The sequence below is a fragment of the Mytilus edulis genome, chromosome 1, assembly GCF_963676685.1.
Source record: "Mytilus edulis chromosome 1, xbMytEdul2.2, whole genome shotgun sequence".
In the NCBI taxonomy this organism is placed as follows: Eukaryota; Metazoa; Mollusca; class Bivalvia; order Mytilida; family Mytilidae; genus Mytilus; species Mytilus edulis.
The window spans coordinates 112,627,043-112,647,987 of record NC_092344.1 but is presented as its reverse complement, the minus strand read 5'-3'; the positions used below and the strand labels follow the sequence as shown (position 1 = coordinate 112,647,987).

The following is a 20,945-nucleotide window of genomic DNA, read 5'->3' as shown; positions in this document are numbered from 1 at the left end:
CCCATGCATTAGTATGCCGTTTTCGTCATGTTTATAAATATTTAATTTTATTATTAAATTACATGTTGTGCCTTCAATTGTCTTTGATATTTTCAGTATTAAGATTTAAATAAAATTAATAATAACACTTTACATTATACCTTACTGTTCCTAAATGTGGAGCAGGACCGCTAACCTTTTTAAAGGACATATCTTTGTACTTGTTTGGTTTTATAACTATTTTGATCTGAGCGTCACTCATGAGTCTTAGGTAGATGAAACGCGTGTCTGGCGTATTATCACCACTGGGTCGAAGCCACTGCTGGTGGACGTTTCGACCCCGAGGGTATCACCATAGATTACCGTAGCCGTATTTGGCATAACTTTTCGGAATTTGGGTCATCAAATGACAATGCTCTTCAACTTTGTGCTTCATAACATTTTTGAACTGAGCGTAACTGATGAGTCTTATGTAGACGAAACGCGCGTTTTGCGTAATAAATTATAATCCTGGTACCTTTGATAACAATTATCCCGGATTGGCGTTGCTCAGTATTTAGTTTTCTATATGATGTTTTTGTTGTTATTCATCGCTTTATTTTTGACCATTGTGTTGTCAGTATTTATTGGACTCATGATTGTGGAATTCCCCCTTGGTATCGTCTCTCTCCTTTTTCATAAGAAAGCTGCATTATGATTGGTTAATAAAGAAGTTTTATTTGTGAATTTTCATTTGTCTAGTAATACACATCGTACATATCTCAAGTCAACGCCGCTGTGGTAAAACAGGAGATTATATAAAAAAAAGAAGATGTGGTATGATTGCCAATGAGACAACTGTCTACAAGAGACCTAAATGACACAGACATTAACAACTATAGGTCACCGTACGGCCTTCAACAATGAGCAAAGCCCATACCGCATAATTAGCTATAAAGGGCCCCGATATATATGACAATGTAAAACAATTCAAACGAGAAAACTAACGGCCTTATTTTGCCGTTTTTACACTGTATGCCGTGGTATTTGCAAATACGAATAACTTATTTATCGTTCACAGAGACCCTGAATCAGATGTGCGTTTTTTCTATGCAGCTGTTCTAGTTAACACCTCCGTAGCAAAAGAAAAAAATGAAAGATACCAGATATATATTACGACAGCAAACTAACAACGCCAAGGTAAAAATAGGAAGAAGATACCAGATATATATTACCGTAAAGCAAACTAACAACGCCAAGGTAAAAATTGGAAAACGACGAAAAGACTGACCGCAGTCTACAAAAAAAAAACATAGAAAATAAGAGCAACACGAACCTGACCAAAAATTGGTGTTGATCTCAGGTGCTCTGAAAGGGTGAAACATTCTGCTCCACATGTGGCATCGTGTTGCTTATGCAGGTACATGTACTAGGTCGGTGATGAGTTTCATTTGGTGATGTAGCACTCGAGACTTATCGTCTTGACTTTATTTGGCAACAATTTGTTAGTAAAAAGTCTAGTTAAATCGCGGTAAAGATTAAAAAAAAAGGAAGAAGATGTGGTATGATTGTCAATGAAACTACTCTCCAACAGAAACCAAAATGACACAGAAATTAACAACTATAGGTCAACGTACGGCCTTCAACAATGAGCAAAGCACATACCGCATAGTCAGCTATGAAAGGGCCCGAAATGACAATGTAAAACAATTCAAACAGATAACTTACTTTTTTTTAGTAATTTAGAATTCATTACATAAATATGCAATGATTGTAATTGGCTATAATTGGTGCATGCTTAAAGAACAGACTCCGGTACTTACCGTAGGTACAAAGATATTCATAAAGAGACAATCTTCGTTGGATAACTGGAAGTTTGGTTTATGTGTACTCAAATAACTCCAGGAGGGTTGTGGACAAGCGGGTGGCACTGTAGTAGTATTTTTTATGCCGTTCCATTGTGTTGGATCTGTAGGTCTCTTAAATTAAAATGCAAATAAGAAATGAAAAGTATAAGATCATGTCAGCTTTATGAAAATTGAAAATCATCAATACTATCAATAAACATATCTAATAGGATTTAATTGTGCTGCGCCAGGCGCGCGTTTCATCTACAAAAGATTGATCAGTGACGCTCAAATAAAAAACGGTTAAACATGCCATTGAAAAGCATTGAGAACATAAAATTCCAAAATGATACAACTAAGATAATATTACTGTTCTCAATTTCTTGACATGAAAATATCGATTTTTCCAATTTAAAAGATAGAATCATTTTTAATCATATCCCATGACATAGTCGTCTTTGAAATTAATACATGATTAAGATAATAATTAATTTCATATGAAAAATGTTAACTGTCAGTGTAACACTTGATTGATGTTTTATTGACGATTGCAACACATCTTCCTTTATTCTTAATCAATTCTTTGCTCACTAATAAAGAATACTAGTCAATGGGTCACAACTTCAGCACAAAAAATTAAATGTTACAAAAGTCAGAAAAATTAGGGGAAATATGCATTTCATTATTAAATCTAAATAACTGCGTTAATGTTTACAACATATCTGTTTTATGGCTTGAGCTTCGCCCAATTACGCATTTTATTTTTGCGGGTTGTATAGCTTAATCGGAAGTATGTTTAACTAGTACATTCCATTGTAAATAAGATAAAATACTAGTAAAAATTGAGGCATAAAGCAAAACTTTCGCGATGTCCCAAACGCAAGTTTTTGTTCAATACCAAAATTCAAAGAATTCATAATGGTAGCCATTCATTTTTTGTTGTCATGATGTTTGACTGCCACAGGAATTCTAGATATCCTTTGAGATAGAAATGCACATTTTTTTATTGAACACCAATTGATGAATTTCTGTTAAAACTTATTTTTTATGGAAAAAACTCGCGTACCTTATTTAAGGGCCGTTTTATAAGTGAAAATATAAAGTCACATATAATTTTGACTATAACCGAAAAGTTGAGGAAATCTCGATGACTTTAAGAATCAGATTGTAAAGAAAGTATGCATTACGAGGATTTTCAATATCATAATTGTTTACAAGTGCAGTGCTTTCTCGTTATGTAACTCCTCTAAAACAATGCAATGAGTGATTCTTTACTTAATGATAGTAATTGCTCCCAGGTCACTTTCCAAAAAGTACAAATGTATTTAGTTTTCAAAATAAATATAATTCAGCATATGGAGACTATCGTAGTTTATAACGGTTATTTAACGATAGATCGTAACGATTTTTGCTTTTACATAAAATTGCATATGCATTTAAAAGCGTAATGCGGTTTTTATACTCATTTCAATTGTTGCTGGTAAAATTCATTAGCCTGTTCAACCAAGCATTTATAAGAGATACCAGAAATAAAAGCCAAAATATTTCCATGCATTAACTTTTGAATCGATAATTTAAGACAAGTACTTACTGCACATGTACATTGTAGGTAGTTAATAAGTTTACGTAATAGTTTCTCTTGTAACATATCCACTTTAGTTTGTGTATAATAATGTGTCTAAGCAAAGTCTATGTAAAACAATTTATCTAAATGGCACGAAAAACAACAATTATCTAATTTGTCACATAAAAACAAACCTACCTTAAAGCGAAGTGCTTTTATGGGTGGAGCTGCATATGGTACACCAAGGAATTCTTCTACTTCTGTCCCCGGAAGTCGGGTTGTCACTCTCCCACGAATTTTACCATATTTTGTATTACGTATCGGATTATTGTCTAGTCCAGAACACAAAACTAATGCTGAAAGGATAATAGTAATAGCATGCATCATTGTGGTCTGAATATTGAGGCTACACGTGCAGTACTGTTTACATTATTTCTGCACAAGTCGCATTTTGTTGTTGGATAAGATATGAAAAATTAGTTGAATCGATAAGCCATTTTCCTTTGCTTTAACACAAAATTAGCATGAGTTATCTGATAGTAAATCGTGGCTAAACTTTTTGTAGATTCTTTGGATTGAAGAGGACATATGGCTGTCATTCACAAGAGAACATTATTGTTCCATGCAGTTCATTTACATCAAAATTATAAGTAAATCTGATATAAGATTGAGAAATGATATACACTGATAAACATGTTGAACGGAAACTAATTAAGTCAAGTGATTTCGTGTTTTTATCGTTATGTTTCGACGTTAGTTTAAAAAGTAATGTATCTTTTGACTTCTGAACGACGTACTTTAAAGAAGATAAATGTGTCACCTGTTAGCCATATTGCAGTAGAGAACCTATTGATTTTACTCTTAATTGCTAATGAATCTTTGCGTAAGTATGTTCAAGTTGTAAACACTGAAAGTCAAAAGTCACGTCATTGCTCATTTCTTCTTCCAATTACCCATGATGAAATGTTAAGTTATCTTGTGGAAACACAAATAATTATTTCATTTTTTCGAAAATTACTGCCGCCAATACAGTTTATAATAACATAAAACGGTACCAACTTTTCTGCACCAGATGCGCATTTCGACAATCAATGTATCTTCAGTGATGCTCCAGGCCAAATTATTTGAAAATTAAAAGCTTATTAAAAACATGAATAGCTATAAACCAAGAAGGACCAAATAAAATAGACAAAGCTGGGCAAGGAATCAGAGCTTTGCGTCAGAGAGATACATTCTTTCATTTAAAAAATATTTCCAGGATTTTTTAACAGCACATTTTAATAACACAAAATCCGTATTTTCATGTCAGACGTTATTGTCATGCCGTATTGTCATGCCAGCTATAAATTATCTCTCCGTTTCTATTTTTAATCATCTATCTCGGCTTTTGCTACAATAGGGTCTGTTTTGACATATCTGATGGTATTTAACATTCCACACAGAGGACATTGTTTTGTTTGATTCGTGTATTAGTTAACCGAAATATCATTATCTGATGATATAATGGATCTTGTAAAAATAAGGTTTAAATTATCGATATTCTGTTTATTATTTACTCATTATTCTTGTATAAATATTTACTCGTTTCGTTTATGTTTGAATGTACAACAAATTGCAGATAATACCATTAAAAGGAAAAGGTTGATACATGGTCAAAATTATAAATAAAAACGACAATACGACCTTTAGATTTAAATTGAACGTCTCTCTAAACTAACGGGTTTAGACTCATCAATTCCTGCATGTCCCCATCAGTGGCGTAGCCAGGGTTGAAATGATGTGGATGCCTTTTTTTGGACTATTTTATGCAGAAAATTTATATTTTTTTCAGACATTGTTCCTGTAAGCACATTTGCTTCCATAGAATCCGACACTGGTTGGATATTTGTTTAATTTCAAAATACCCACCAATTCATATAATTATATTTCAAACAAAATTTTAATGTTTTCCCGAAATTCTCAAAACTGAATGTAATTCATAATTTATTTATTTGATGTAAAAGTTTCCCACCAATCTTAATATTTGACATCTCATAAATAACCCAATTACAGCGTCACCTCTGTATAAAGGAACTGAAGTGATCCCCTTTCCTAGCATTTCTAAAAAACGCCCCTATCACAGCGGCACTTCGGAATATAGGAACTGAAGTGACCCCATTAATGCGTCGCAGGGGACATCATCGAAATAACTGGTGTCCGTCCATCCGGTCTTTTTTGCACTCTCATGTGTACAATTCTTGCCAGATTTTTATATCATCAGCAATGACAATTTCGAAAATAAGTCCTAAGCTTTGACCTTTTGAAATATAAATTATAACGGGAATCCCATTGCATTTTCTCTAAAGCTTTATCTCCATTAAAAATAAAAGGAAAAGGAAAAACTTTATTTTTTATTAGTTATTGCTCTTGTTCATTGGTTACATAAAATATGTGCAATGCAGGAGACATAGGAACTTTGTTCTTTTATTGAAAATAAAATTAATATGTGGACCTAGATAGAAACTGGAATTTACTGATAAGCCTAGGAATGATCACACTCTATTATAGATTAGGTTTTTTTTTCACGTCGTCTTTCATGTCACAGGAAACTATATCAGAATATGGTGATTTAGTTGTCAGTTATGTTGTTGGTCAGTTGTAGAAGCCATCGCTCCGCTAGGCTCAATTTCAGATGAAACATTTCCGAGGATCTGTGCATCTTCCTCTGCACTTGCCGTAGCCGATGACGTAGTCTTTTTACGAAAAAAAATCGAGAACACTTTTCTGCGATTTATCCCTCTTGTTTTATTACAGAAACTAAATTATCCTTAATAAAAGACCACGTATACTTCATCGGAATTAATTGGATGTTATCCTCAAATCCTAACCCTTGTTACATACGGATTCCTCCGAGTTTAACTGTTGCGAACATACTATCTTTATTTATATTTTTTTCTGTCAAAATGATGTGGATGCTTGAGCATCTGAGCATACATGCAAGCTACGCCACTGCCCATACTTTGATTTATATAAGATCCTCCTTTATATTCTTCCCTGATAGGGCAAAGAAAGAGACACCTTGTAGCATCATTTAAAAACCTTTTGTTCGTGTTATCACGTAATGAATAATATAAGTCTACTTGTGTTTCTCGTTTCTCGTTTTTATATAGATTAGACCATTGGTTTTCCCGTTTGAATGGTTTTAACTAGTAATTTGTTGGGCCCTTAATAGCCGGCTGTTTGGTGTGAGCCAATGCTCCGTGTTGAAGGCCGTACTTTGACTTATAATGGTTTACTTTTATAAATTGTGACTTGGATGGAGAGTTGTCTCATTGGCACTCATACCACATCTTCCTATATCTATGGTATGTACTGACTAAAAGGTTTAAGGTGTCATGGTTTCCTGGTATTGCTTTCTGCCTGAGTTGAGAACGTCAGTTTTCTTTTTGAATTGTTTTCACAATTTTGTCATGCTATGGTCTTTTATAACATACTTTACTTTTATAAATTGTTATTTGGATGGAGAGTTGTCTCATTGGCCCTCATATCACATCTTCCAATATCTATATACGGTAATGGGCTTTCTAATTTTCTAAGACCTTACAGTTTTCTGTTATAAATGTTTACCTCCACGTTCTTTGTTCTCTGGTGAACAGATGTCAAATTGACAAGCATTGAATTTTGTACTACAAAAATGTCGGGAGTTTAGGGGAGTTCAGCACTGGTATCTGCATCGCTGAAAAAGAAAAGGGGCATAGGTAAACTACTATTTATAAAAAAGAAGATGTGGTATGATTGCCAATGAGAAAACTCTCCACAAGAGACCAAAATGACACAGAACTATTGTTTGTTATAAATAATAAATTAAGATTGATTGATTGGTTGGTTGGTGGTTGCTTTCGCCGCACCAGTACAAAAAAAGCGGATGAGTGCAAGATGAAAACAATATGAAAGACAGCTTACATGGATCGGATATATTTTCAAAATCGATACTGTGGATAAAACTAAATATTTCGATATTTTAATCCGACATGATGTTTCATGTAGGAGTACGTTATCAGATCCTAAAACCGAACTGAAATTATAATCTGTATAGGCATGCTATCTTTTACACTTGGGAACTAATCAAAAACCAATAAAATGTTACTGATAATCGTATTTAACCTTTATGTTTCAATGATACACTATTACATATATCATAAAACGTATTTCGGTTTGGAATATTTGAAATATCTTTAACTATTTTTTTCTTCTCTGAGATACAACTTTATGACACGTAAATCAAAAGATTTCCAGATGTTCACCGTAAATGTTTCATTTCCTAAATATGATAAATTATCTAGTGATAAAATTCCAATCCACTGATGAGATTGAATGCCATTTTGCGTTGATCTTTAACGTAATGGTTTATTTGACTATGAAAATGACTTAAACACATTTAAAAGAATATAGCCTACTGTTGAGAGAACCTTTTGTTGTCAAATCTATTTTAAAATATGAGATCTTATCCTTTGCACATTTGTATTTACTAGCTTAGCCAGATAAGATAACTATATAGGTTATACCGTTCATTTCGATCGAGGTACTGTTCTTTGATGGAGGAATGATATGACTTCCATCGCCTTCTTTCTCTGTCATACTCATTATGCATCACTTGATATTTTCATATACATTCACGCCCTGTCATTTGTATTCTTAACCTTTGAACATATGATGATATAGTTTGACATGCATTATTTGATCGTAACGTTCGATAAATGTAAAATTCATTATTGTACACTATACTTGATGCCATTTTTTCTTACCGATTATTCGTAGTGATTAACTCTATATTCCGTTAGCTTAGGTTCGAAATTAATTTTTTTTTAAATAGCGTTGCTATAATGTTTTAATTGGATTTATTTATCTTATTCTTATATATTCACGATATGTAAATTTATGTTCAGTTGTAAATAACTGCATTACTCAACAAGATTGCGCGATTTTTGTTTACATGCAGTTCTTTTAAAAACAACAGTACTGCTGAATAAAGGGTTTTAAAAAGTGTCTTGATCTACCAAGAAAAATGGTATAACTATGTGTTATCCTTTTCATATTGATATCAACTTATTTTGCCAATGCACGCGATGTCTAAAGATCTAACCAGATATTAATCACCGCCAGTTTTTTGGTGTGGTTCGCGTTGCTTAGTCTTTAGTTTTCAATGTTGTGTCTTCTGTACTACTATTTGTCTGTTTTTTTAAAATATTTTTTAGCCATTGCGTTGCCAGTTTATTTTCGATCTATGAGTTTGACTGTCCCCCTGGTATTTTTCGCCCGTCTTTTCTAGTGGAGTAATTGTTAAACTGGAATAATACTTAAATTTACGGGCTTTTTAAATAACATTGCAGTGGTCGATGATTAATTATCGTCAGTTACAATTGATTGTCTTGAATAAGAAATATAACCACCTTTACTTCTGTCCGACATCAAAGCCAAATCTATAGAAAGAAAAAAAAGGTATTTGGCTGTGCGGGATGCATATATAAGCAGTCATAACTCGCCGGAATTTATATCACTGTTGTAATATCTTTATATTTCACCATAGGACGAGTTTTTGTTTACATTTAACTATGCATGCAATCGCATATTATGCAATTCCTCTTGAAAAGACATAAACTCCCTTAAAACAGTACAGCTATTATATAGTGTTTTTATCGAACAATGTTATTTATGAAATATTTGCAAATGACTGATAATTGAACATGAATGTATTATAGATGATCACGATATCGTATCGACAGGTGCATTTAATCGAGTTTTATTATTATTCTATTGTCTGCTGAACAGTTCACCTGACAGATTGCACACCATAAATTTAGTTCCAGGAGCGAAATAAAATGTTTAAACAGACTACTTTAGATTTGGTCATATCTTATAAACAGTTAAACTAATATTTTGATTCTCATATCAGAATTTCTGCAATACGATTTTAAGACATCAATTGAAATACACGATGTTCAGAGCAATAAAATACAGTTAATTGCAATGTTAACTATCAATATTACATTTAACACTGATGATTTTGATCAGATTTGAGGAATCAATAATGCTAAACCCGATAAATAATGGCAACAGTAGTATACCGCTATTCAAAAGTCATAAATCGATTGAGTGAAAACAGGTCCGGGTTTCAAACTAGAACCGAGGGAAACACATCAACTATAAGAGGAAAACGATTAAACAACAGAAACACTGAAAATTAAAACAAAAACAAACAATAATGCTACATGCATAGACACGATCTATTAAATAACAACTGCCCTATTCCTGAATGGTACAGGACATTTTAAGAAAAAAATTATGGGTTGAACCTGGTTTTGTGGCTCGTCAAACCTCGCACTTTATGATGATGTTAAATATGTCGCTAAAATGACAACATTACATGACAGGAATACAGTACAAATAAAAGGGAGTGTCGACATGTTAACCACAGAATAATAACGAGTACACAAAAACAGCATAATGGTTTGCTTTTACAAATTGTGACTTGGAAGGAGAGTTGTCTCATTGGCATTTATACCACATCTTCTTATATCTATATAATAGAATAAATCTAACATCCTTTTGGAAACCTTTTATCTTAATATTATATTTTGGAAGGAATGTTTATTAGATGCATGAATAAAAAAATCCAAAAATCTTTACATATTTTCCATGTATCAACAGGAAATGAATTATAGTATTTACATGTTCCTTGCAGTCGAATGGATACGAAGAGTACCATGGTCACTATCTTTTAAAATTAACACCATTCGAACGTAAATATATTTCAAAATTAAGATGCTGCAATGTAAACATTCCAGTAGAGCTGGGAATATGGTATAACATTCAAAAAGAAGAGAGGACATGTAATTTGTATTTAACTGCAATTGGCAATGAATACCATTATTTATTTGAATGCAATTCTATATTAGTAAAAAAAATACCAGAAATCAGCATATTCCAGAGTACTATGTGAAATATCCGAGTGAAGCAAAAATGAAAGAACTACTGTCATGGACTAATATTAACGTACTTAAAAATGTGTCTTTATTCATTTCAAAGTTAACTAAAATATTATAATACTAAAATATTAAAATGTAAAGTAAAGTAATTTTCTATATATTACATTTCTAAGTTGTTTTATTTATTTCTTTAATTGTATGCGATTGTATTTTGTAATTTACCTCTTGTTTCACATGTCAATGTGACGGAGTGTTTTTGAAATAAAGCTTTGTATTATATTCTGCCGTATGTATACACTGTACATGTACTTGTTTATACTGATGAGCTGTAAGGCTCAAAGTTAAAGTTAATAGTTCAGTGTGGAGTGTTGGATGGCAAGAAAAATTAAGGCACTGAAATTTAAAACCAAGCATGAAATGCACAGGGATAACACTAAAATACCCTGTTGGATTTGGGCGGATTTAAAAGGCTCATACAAAATATCTATTATTACGGCTTTTAAAAATAATTGTAATAGTAGAGTCTTGATGTTCTTATCCATATGATTAGTTATGTATATAAAAAAAAGATGAATTCAATTCGCCAGGGAATAAAATATGATAATGCAGCATGGTTATAAGAAATTGCCTCGTTAAAAACTCTAGCGAGAGGGTTTGATGTCCACAAAATGCAATTATCTTTAACCCCAACACATACTGTATATGACTGTTTCAAGCCGAGAGCTTTGAATTTATTGGTTGTCGTTTGATGTTGTATTTTTGTTTTTCGTTTAGGGTTTTGTATATAAAATAGCCTGTGAGTTTTCTCATTTAAATTTTCATTTGTGATGTCGGAGCATTTTATAGCTTACTATGCAGTATGGGTTATGCTCACTGTTGAAGGTCTTTAGGTGGCCTATAAGTGCTATAAGTTTATCTGCGTTTGGTATGTGGTGAATATTTGTCCCACTTTTTTTTCATATTTCGAGGAACCCAAAACGCAAACACGATTATCTATTATAAGGTATCAACACAACATATGGTCCGAGACCACGAATATAGTCCCTAGTGTTGACAGTGGGTTACTTGCCATTAACTTTTATACCCCTTCCAAATTTATTTCTCGATGTTTAATGCCTCAAATTGCAAGTAGGGGGGTGAAATTACACTGTAAAAAAATTTGGGTCCAGAATTTTAAAGGAAAGTAGTGATTTGGTCCAGCTGAAAAAGGTTGAAAATTAGCACTTCGGAAGCTGTCAAAAGATTTCAAGTGCCCTAAACATAAAATTGTCGATATTTTGAGTTAGAGCCGATGAAGTTTTCTATAATTTTGATATAATTTGTCCCTAAATGTAGTACAACACACTGTAAAAGTTTCTTTGAGAAAGCGCAGGTGGGATTTTTTTTATTTTCATTTATGTTCTAAAAGAAATGCACTACGAAATAATTGTGTTCTCGGACCATATAGGATAAATTTTTGGGAATAATCGGCAAAGCTAGCCAACATTATATATATTTCAATGATAGTAAAATACCAGAATAAACATATGTAACACTGCATCAAGTGTGATACGATATATTGCTCTTAACTAATGATGACCGACTTTTTAATATTTTAAAACTTTTAAAAAATACGAATACGCAGAAGATTTATAAAAGATCCGACCTTCCAGACTGGAAAATTCAAATTCTAAAAATTTGAAGTAAAACACTCAGCAACAAATCTTTTAGCAACCATTTCTTTCATCAAACATGTAAAATGTCTTTAAATAAAATAATCTGATAAAAATTGCGCTATATTTAATTGATAGAAACTGCTTTATATTTATGTAACTACTTATACACATGAGATATGAAATATACACATCAATTGCAGACGTTTTAACAAACAATGCTGTCTGTGTTTTCAACAGTATTGGATCGATCAGGGTTTTTTTTAAAATATTATAGGTGAAGAGTTACAGCAATGAAAACGAAAAATGAATGACCTGTTTTAACATTACCAAAGCATAAAGAACAATTAAAACGTTTGTTAAAAATCGGTTACAGCAGATTCCAACGAGTATGAAGCTACAGGTAGATTCTTTGGTTAGCTTCCTTGTTAGCTCAACCATGAAATAATTATTACCTCAAAATTGAGAGGAGCATAGCACCAATTCATCATCCAATGAAAACACTCATATTAATGGCCTGGTTATAATATGTATGTTTCATACAAACAGGTTTCCCTAAACAACTTTGCAAATTAAATTTCATTTCTTATAGTTTTTGATTCAATTAAAAAATTTAATCTATGTATTACAATAAATTAGAAGCGGAGTTACAGTTTATGTTTTGTTCAAGGATGATGTACCCATGTGTTGATTCAATGCTAAACAAATGGAAATTTTATAGCAAATCCACAGCATTTCCCCTTGCACTTTCATAGTTGGCAATTTAGTACTTGATATATGGAGGATTTGTTTGCACGCAGTGCTAGAAATGATTTCATTAAAACAAGTTTATAAATTTAGATATTGGTTTAAACAAATATATATATGAACCAATTCAAGTACACCTTCTAGGGTGCGCTAGAATTTCGTGACTTTGGACGAGTTTTTTAAAATTTACATTAACGGGTGTCTAGGACTTTTTGTAAACAATAAACGCTAGCATATCATAGAAAATCAAGTGAGTAATCTATGCTTACAATTTTTTAACAAAAATATCTGTGGATTTTCTACAAAAATCTTGGTTTATTTGCCACAAAATCCCGTTTAACTTTTAAATGCAATAAAACTACAAATAATAATGCTTGATCGAAGTTTCCTCATTGTAAATGTACAAAATGGCCCATTTTTATTATTCATTATCTTTGCTGTTTTTATATTATTGCAGTTTGAAACATTCGTAATTCAAAGGCTACAGAAGGGGCCATTAACCTTATACATACACATAACTGGATTTATAAATGAACTGAGTAATTGATTGAAATAAAATTGATTAATCAAACACACCTACAGCATGCTTGTGAATTAGCTTATACTTATCAATAAATTTTAAATTTAGATTGAAAACTTATTTTTAAACTGACTTGTAAAACAAGTTTTACAATGTTTATATTTTGTCACTAGTTCTGATTGGTTCTCTGTTTAACTACTGACTCCACCCAAAGGCTTGTGTACCTTACCTAATAATGATTTCATGGTTGAGCTAACAAGGAAGCTAACCAAAGAATCTACATTTAGCTTCATACTCGTTGGAATCTGCTGTAAATAAGCATATGTGATATATATCAATGAGAGAAAAATACAGAATATAAATAATGATTCCAACACTGCATTGAGCGTGATACCATATTTTCTTTCGACTTATAATTGCCGCATTGTTTTAATAGTTAAAAAGTTTTAAAAACTAGGAATACACAGAAGAATTACATGTGATCCGACTTTCCCGCCTTGAAACTGGTATCTAAAAATTGAATATAAAACACCCAGCAACAAAACTTTTCAATCTATGAAGTAGCTAATCAGTAAACTTTTTTTTATATCAAACATGTAAAATGTCTCTTAATAAAATAATCTGATAAACATTGCGCTATATTTAATTGATAGGAACTTCTTTATATTTATGTTACTACTAATACATATCAGAAATGAAATATACACAATCTATTGCAGACGTTTTTTAAAAAAGAACAATGCTGTCTATGTATTTTCCACAGTATAGGATCGATCAGGTTTTATTTTATATTAAAGGCGAAGGGTTACAGTATTGAAAACCGGAAACGAATGCTGAGTTGTGCAAAAAAATTAAAACGATATAATTTGAACAATATGTTGAACGAAATGAAGGTAAGGAAATCTATACGAAAATGATGAGCTTAATAAGCATTACTCAGATAAAGTGCAGTCAATAATGAAATAATGTTAACACAATACTGCAACCAAGGAAGGAAGCTGTCAATGTGTATATGTACATGTATTTAGAATTCGGATGCAACTAGTGACTCAGGAATTACCTACCCCTCGGGACAACTAATAGCACATCCGGATTTTGTTTGGGTTCGGGATTGCCCAACTTTGATTTTCTGTCATCGCAGTTTACTACACCTTTGAGAACACATTCTACAAAAGAATAGGTATCGTAAGGCGTAAACCCGAGAACGCTTTCAATGACACTCATTTACTGTCACTCTAATTATTGCTGCTCCTTTTTGTATGTCAATGTATCACATAAATTTAAAAAGAGGAAAAGACACCAGATTGCTCAAAACAGAATTGTAAGATTCATTAAAAGTTTAGGTCTTTGATCAAGTGTTGGCCAACCAAATAACCAAAAATATAAAACGTCAATGTAAATGCCAATAGTATTCAATTATCCAGCATAGGAACCACACAATGTCCAGTCCTTTAAAGTTTTTCTCTCCAAATAATCTAAAGGATAGATTAACAATGCAATTGCGGTCTGGAACGCGTTTTTTGTGTTTTCATTGTATAAAACATCTTTAAAGTGTGTATGTCTTGATAAAATTTCGACGAAAGAAAAAGAAATATTGTAAGATGCTCCTCGTCATAAGCTATGCGTGATGAAAGCTTTAAAGGCCCTATTGCTTATAAGCGTAATCTCTTTCATGGACAATCATTGAAAAGATATCAGTTTATAAGTGCATTTTTAAAGCTCGTTCGCATACCTTTGGCTCATATATTAGTTTCTTATCTTTATTCTTAAATGTTGATATGAGATACTATACTTAAACTAATTTTACCTTTAACCTTAATAAACCTTTTAGGATGATTTTGATGTAGAAACATAATAGTCCATGTACGTGGACATCTTTTCGTTGGCAATAAGATTATTACCTTACGAATTAACATAACTATATTAAACTAAACTCAAGCTAAGGTATAAGTGTATACTAAGGCTCTTGTCTACCTGGAGCAATACACACATCGTGAACGGTTTGAAAACTCAGTTATTCCGCTTTCATCTATATAATAGTTTACTAGTATGGTTAAAGTAACAGATGGAATCTTCCAAAAATGAAATGAACTGATTTTGTAACGTTCCGGTTTATTATCCTTCATGATTGATCTTCATCTAGAGCACTCATATCCGATGCTTTTTGAAAGAAATGCGAAAGACAAGGGGTAATTGGGTGCCATAATATCAAAAGGGGAAAAATAGAAACTCTAAATAACATGTTTTATTGGCATGGAACTATATACATCTTTAACAATGGCTCTTCAACATTATTGTTTATGACCAAAATGTACTTTCTTATCTTGTATGGCTGATCGTTTTGCCGTTTACAGTTACTGTCACTATTAATTTTTTTTTTAGACAAAATGCTTAAACAAATATGGATAATATATCATCATTTAAAGACAATAACTCCTTAAGCAGTCATTTAAAATTTGCTAATATTGTCTGGATGATAAGTTTCATAGAAATGGAGATAATGTCAATTATTCCTTACTAAAGTCATCCTAAGATTTCAGTTAATATATGATATTTTGTAGATTTTGATGTTAACAGTTTACTAGATATTTGGAAAAAAACACATGAAAGTTTTGTCAAAATCGTCGTTTTTTTCCTCGTCTTCTACGAATTCGTAGAATGCAAGACAGAAGGATGGTAATTCGGTGGCGGTACACACTTTTTCGTATAAGTAAACGTTTATCACGGGTTTGTTTTCTCACTTAGCAAAATTATGAATCATATGCGTGACATAACCAGCTATAATGTCAATCAGACCAGGGTAAACATGAACAAGAAATTTTTGGAAGGAAAATGTATGTCGTAGTAAGTTGAGGGACTGAGATAATGTAACTATCATTCAATAAGCGATGGCGACCTTAGAGTTTTAGTAGGTTTGATTTGAATTGATATCTCTGATAAGGGAATTGAACAAAAATCGGCATATTGTTTCACTTTTGGATTTTTCTGGTGCACGTGAGTCCAGAGTTGCGAGTCGGACGGTGTTGTTTTTAGTTGGCGTTTTTATCAAATTTACCATATTCTTCTTGAATTTTTTTGTTGGCGTCTTTGTTAAACTTACTGTTAACTACAACAAATTCGGTGGTGCTTATGTTTGTGTATGTTTGTTCGAAAGTTTAAGGCTGTTGTGTTGTATGTCTGTGATGTATAATACAGTTGAGAATGGAAATGAGGAATGTATCAAAGAGACAACAACTCGACAAAAGAGCGGAAAACAGCCGATGGCCACCAATGGGTGTTCAGCACTGCGAGAAAATCCCGTACCCGGAGGCGGGCTTGAGATGGCCTCAAAAGAAAAATGTGTACTAGTTCAGTTAAAATTGACGTCATATTGAACTCCAAAACATATAAGATCATATAAATGAACTAAAATTTAAAACATACAAGACTAACAAACGAATATGACTTGAGTCAGGCGCAAAAATGCGGCGGGGCTAACGCATATAAAAAAGATATGGTATGATTGCAAATGTGACAACTCTTCACAAGAGACCAAAATGCCACAGAAATTAACAACTATAAGTCACCGTATGGCATTCTGTTTATGTCACGGTTCTACCTCATAATTTTAAAGTGAGAAAAAAACGTGATAAAAATAACATGCAACACAGCAATGAACGTCAACCACTGAATTATAGGCTCCTGATTTGGATAGGCACATACATATATAATGTTACGGGGTTAAACATGTGAGTTGGATCCCGAACCTCCACTTTACCTGGGACAGTTCAGTTTTGGCTTAATTGTAACATTAACCTATTATGTCTGTTTTGGTTGCTTACCCATTTTTTTTTAAAGATATTACGGATCAATTATTTGTAAATTTCATACAAGCGGGAGGTTTAACTAGCCATACAACGCTATATAAAAAAAGTAAAATCACAAAAATACTGAACTTCGAGGAAAATTCAAAACGGAAGTCTCTAATCAAATGACAAAATCAAATGATAAAACACATCAAACAAATGGACAACCATTGTCATATTCCTGACTTGGTACAGGCATTTTCAAATGTAGAAAATGGTAGATTGAACCTGGTTTTATAGCGCTAAACCTCTCACGTTTAAGGCAGTCGCATCAACTTCCGTAATATTTACAACGATGCGTAAACAAATAGACATAATCGATAAAATAATCAAAATATGGTTACAGCAGTCATCACTGTCCGTTTTGCAATCTCAAAACAAACAAATATTTACTAAAAAGCACAAAAAGCATCTACCAAATTAAAAATCATATCTTTCATTCAATCAAATAATTATGACCTTACAAAAACCGAGGGTGACCTTTGGTACTTTATGCGGCTAAACAGTTTCTGTCTATAACCTAACCCTACTGATGTATTAACAATGTCGCCGTATGGTGTATTTATTTATTAAAAAACATCAATTAAACAACATAATACAATATTAAATTGATTTAACCACACTGAGGCTACATTGCGTATCTTGCTTAGCTTATAAATCATTTTTATGTGTTGTATTCTTTGACAATTTGTACATTAATTGGTACTTTTGACATTAAAAAATGTTTGATACGAAAATAGTTCATTCAGTAAAATTATAGGAAATACTTTACAAAATATAACTACGAATTGTATGTTTTACAATATTTAAATTTTACGAAAATAACATGCATGCGAAGCTAGCTACATTCATCAAATGTTTGATATTGCTGCTTTAGTATGCAGTATATTGAAGTACCAATTAGGATCCATGATAAAAAAAAACACTTATAGAGATGACCGTAAAAGCCGTTACAGTTACACTTTATCTAATATCAAATTTGGCAGACGTGTTAAATGTATGTATATGGCAATGCAGAAAATTTTACATCAAAGAGTATGTTTAAGCGGAGACTTTTTAGTTGAACGGGAGATAACTAAAATTTGGAACATGTGACATCGCCAATTACAAATGCAATAAACATTGTTAAATTCTGTCACACAAACAATAAGTAATTTTTACATAATATCTTCTGTTATGGATACATATTTTGTATCTTTAAAGGCCATAAATAAACGTAAATCAATTCTAAGAAACATATACAAAATAACATAGTTTACTAACTTCAATTATTCACAACATCAGCAATATAATTTCAAGTAATAACATTGAACTGTCGTGGTTACAATTTATTTTTTTATGTCTATCTTTAAAACGAAATAATAAAACTTTTTCTACTATATAAATATGTATATAAAAAGTACTAAGGTGAGGTATGATTCCCAAAAAGACATGTATGCAACCGTTACGACCAATGAAAGAACAAATGACAAGTTTTCAAACAACTACAGGCCACAGTACGGCTTTTGATGATCAAAAACCATCCCATAAAGTAAACAACGAAATGCATGTGATACAAAGAAATACGATAACTAATAACATTCAATTACAAAAAGTTATAACAGAAGACAATAACTGGTTTACATGATGCTGTTTTTGAGAAAGGATAACAAGGATGCTGTGGGGTTTAACATATTGAGGAGCACTCAACCTTATTGTTGGATAGTGGTGTTCGGTTAATAAATTTACCACTTGTATTGAGCTTCATTGAATTCAGAATTTGCAAGGCATTGTACCGTATAAAGAATTAAAAATATTCATGTATATACACATGGAACTTGTTTTATGATTTACTGAATGCTTTAATGCTTGTATCATTTGTTCTTTAAAATGAATCATTTCTGATGCCACTAATTTTGTTTATCAAAATCAACATTCGATGGGTATTGCAATATACCAATTTTTATTATGATGATAACGATTCTACCGTAATACGGTCGCTTCTAATTGCAATAAAATAACGAGACATGATATAGAAGACATATTATACTTTCTCTAGAAATTGCCATGAGTTTTTTTAAAATAAAATAATATTATGAACATAAAAATTCTGTCATGAAAATTGGTCGAGGTAAACAATACAAATGTTTTTTTCCGACAATGAACTATATCCATCTTAAAAATGTCATATAGAAGGTAGATAAACTACAACACATAAGTACAATTACAATATGAGGTACTGTAGAACGGCCTTTGTTAGATTGACACTTCTTCTCCGGGCAATTTAAATGAGGTAGAAAAGTGTTCCAGAACGCCATTTTGCGTGGTTTAAAGTTTTTGAACTCTTTTACCGTTATGTTATTGTCCGTGAGAAATAGTCTGTTAAATACTCTAGTATTACTTCTATAATGTGGAAGATGTCTCACACCATCTGCTGTTAGTTTCCTGTAATGTATTCCAAAATCTATATAAGCTTCTTGTAAATGCTTAAACAAAATGACAAGATTTCCTTCAGTTGGAATTTTAGTTAAAGGTAATTGTTTTTAATATAAACAGTAATTATTGTGGTGAAAAAATAGATTATATTAAGAGATATCACATTTTTTAATCATTCATTTTAAAGATTTTTTTTCGATCATATTTCTCCAATTCAAGTTAATTATTATTTATCAATAAAAGTTGTAATATTGTCTATCTGCTTAGCTAGAAGACATGGAAATATCACAACGTTTACTAAACATAAAACCGCTGCTTGAGGACAATCGATTCCCTTGTCTTCTATCCAAAAAGTAGCTTATGCTTCTGAATTGAAATCATGTGGATACATTTTGGTATTAAATTCAAGTTATCAATAGAAGAACGATGATATTAGAATAAACTCAATCGGACAGTTTACATAAAACGTATTTCTGTTTAAACCCCTAATACCGTTTTTAAGCTTCTAAACGTTTTGATTTACAGAGTATGGTATATGAAGATTATAAATAAACTCATAATAGATACTCGGTATAAGGACTTAGTATTGATATAAAAAAGGATGACAAAAATATCCCGTATTTATACTAGAAACTCTAACTTCACAAATGTCTTACTAAATATAGTTAGGTCTTCAAGCTGACCGACTAAACATAATGTTTACGTTCTCATCTAAAATCTATCAACAGTGAGCGAATGCCTTCTTAAGAGATCTATCCTTAATTTTAAACAATTTCCAAAATTCCAAAAAATAGTGGCTAAGATAATCTACTTTCCTTGTGATGAAAGTTAGTTGAGAAAAAAAACGATCTGGGGATTGTGAACAGAGATATAAGAATGCCATATTATGACAAAACATATTGAGAAGAACATATATCTGTCTCGATATTCTAAAATATATATTTATGAATTAAACAGACAGAACAGTAATAGTATTCAACTCACTATTTTCGAACTTTAGATTATCTTACCCGTATCTTACAAAGTTTCCCCATAATGTCATCATCAACCGGCTCGCTACCTTATCAGTCTCGCTATAATTATAATGTTTATGTCCAACAAAAGGTACTCCGAAAAGGTAAAAAAGATCTCTCCCATGAGGAACACCTACGTATACAAGACATTCTATTGAATCATTCAATTACACAAAGTATTGTAAATATTGCTAAATGCGTTTATTTGAACTGTATTCCGTCACGTAATGTTGTCATTTTAATTGTAGCTTTAACATTGCCATGTGAGCGGAATGTTTGCCTAGCCACAAAACCAGATGAAACCGACAATTTTCTTCTTAAATTGTCCTTTACCAAGTCAGGAATATGGCAGTTGTTATCAAATAGTCTGTTTATGTTGTTTAGTGTTTCTTTTGTTTCGTTGCTTTCCTCATAAAGTT

General features: G+C 32.0%; 2 protein-coding genes across 3 annotated transcripts in view; both read right to left on the bottom strand.

Moving 5' to 3' along the window:
- LOC139500092 (cholinesterase-like) overlaps positions 1-4,091 on the bottom strand; it is a 32,636-nt gene extending 28,545 nt beyond the window's left edge. The window contains exons 1-2 of the mRNA XM_071288832.1: positions 3,568-4,091; positions 1,782-1,937 (exon numbers count right to left, since the gene is read on the bottom strand). Coding sequence (XP_071144933.1) covers positions 1,782-1,937; positions 3,568-3,756 — 345 coding nt within the window. The 5' untranslated portion in view covers positions 3,757-4,091. The remainder of the gene's footprint in view (positions 1-1,781; positions 1,938-3,567) is intronic.
- A 13,559-nt stretch (positions 4,092-17,650) lies between these two features.
- Positions 17,651-20,945, bottom strand: part of LOC139500077 (fatty acyl-CoA hydrolase precursor, medium chain-like) — a 35,930-nt gene continuing 32,635 nt past the window's right edge. For both annotated transcript variants that reach the window (XM_071288824.1, XM_071288816.1), the window contains exons 10-11: positions 20,524-20,659; positions 17,651-19,522 (exon numbers count right to left, since the gene is read on the bottom strand). In XM_071288824.1, the coding sequence (XP_071144925.1) occupies positions 19,243-19,522; positions 20,524-20,659 (416 nt within the window). In that variant the 3' untranslated portion in view covers positions 17,651-19,242. The remainder of the gene's footprint in view (positions 19,523-20,523; positions 20,660-20,945) is intronic.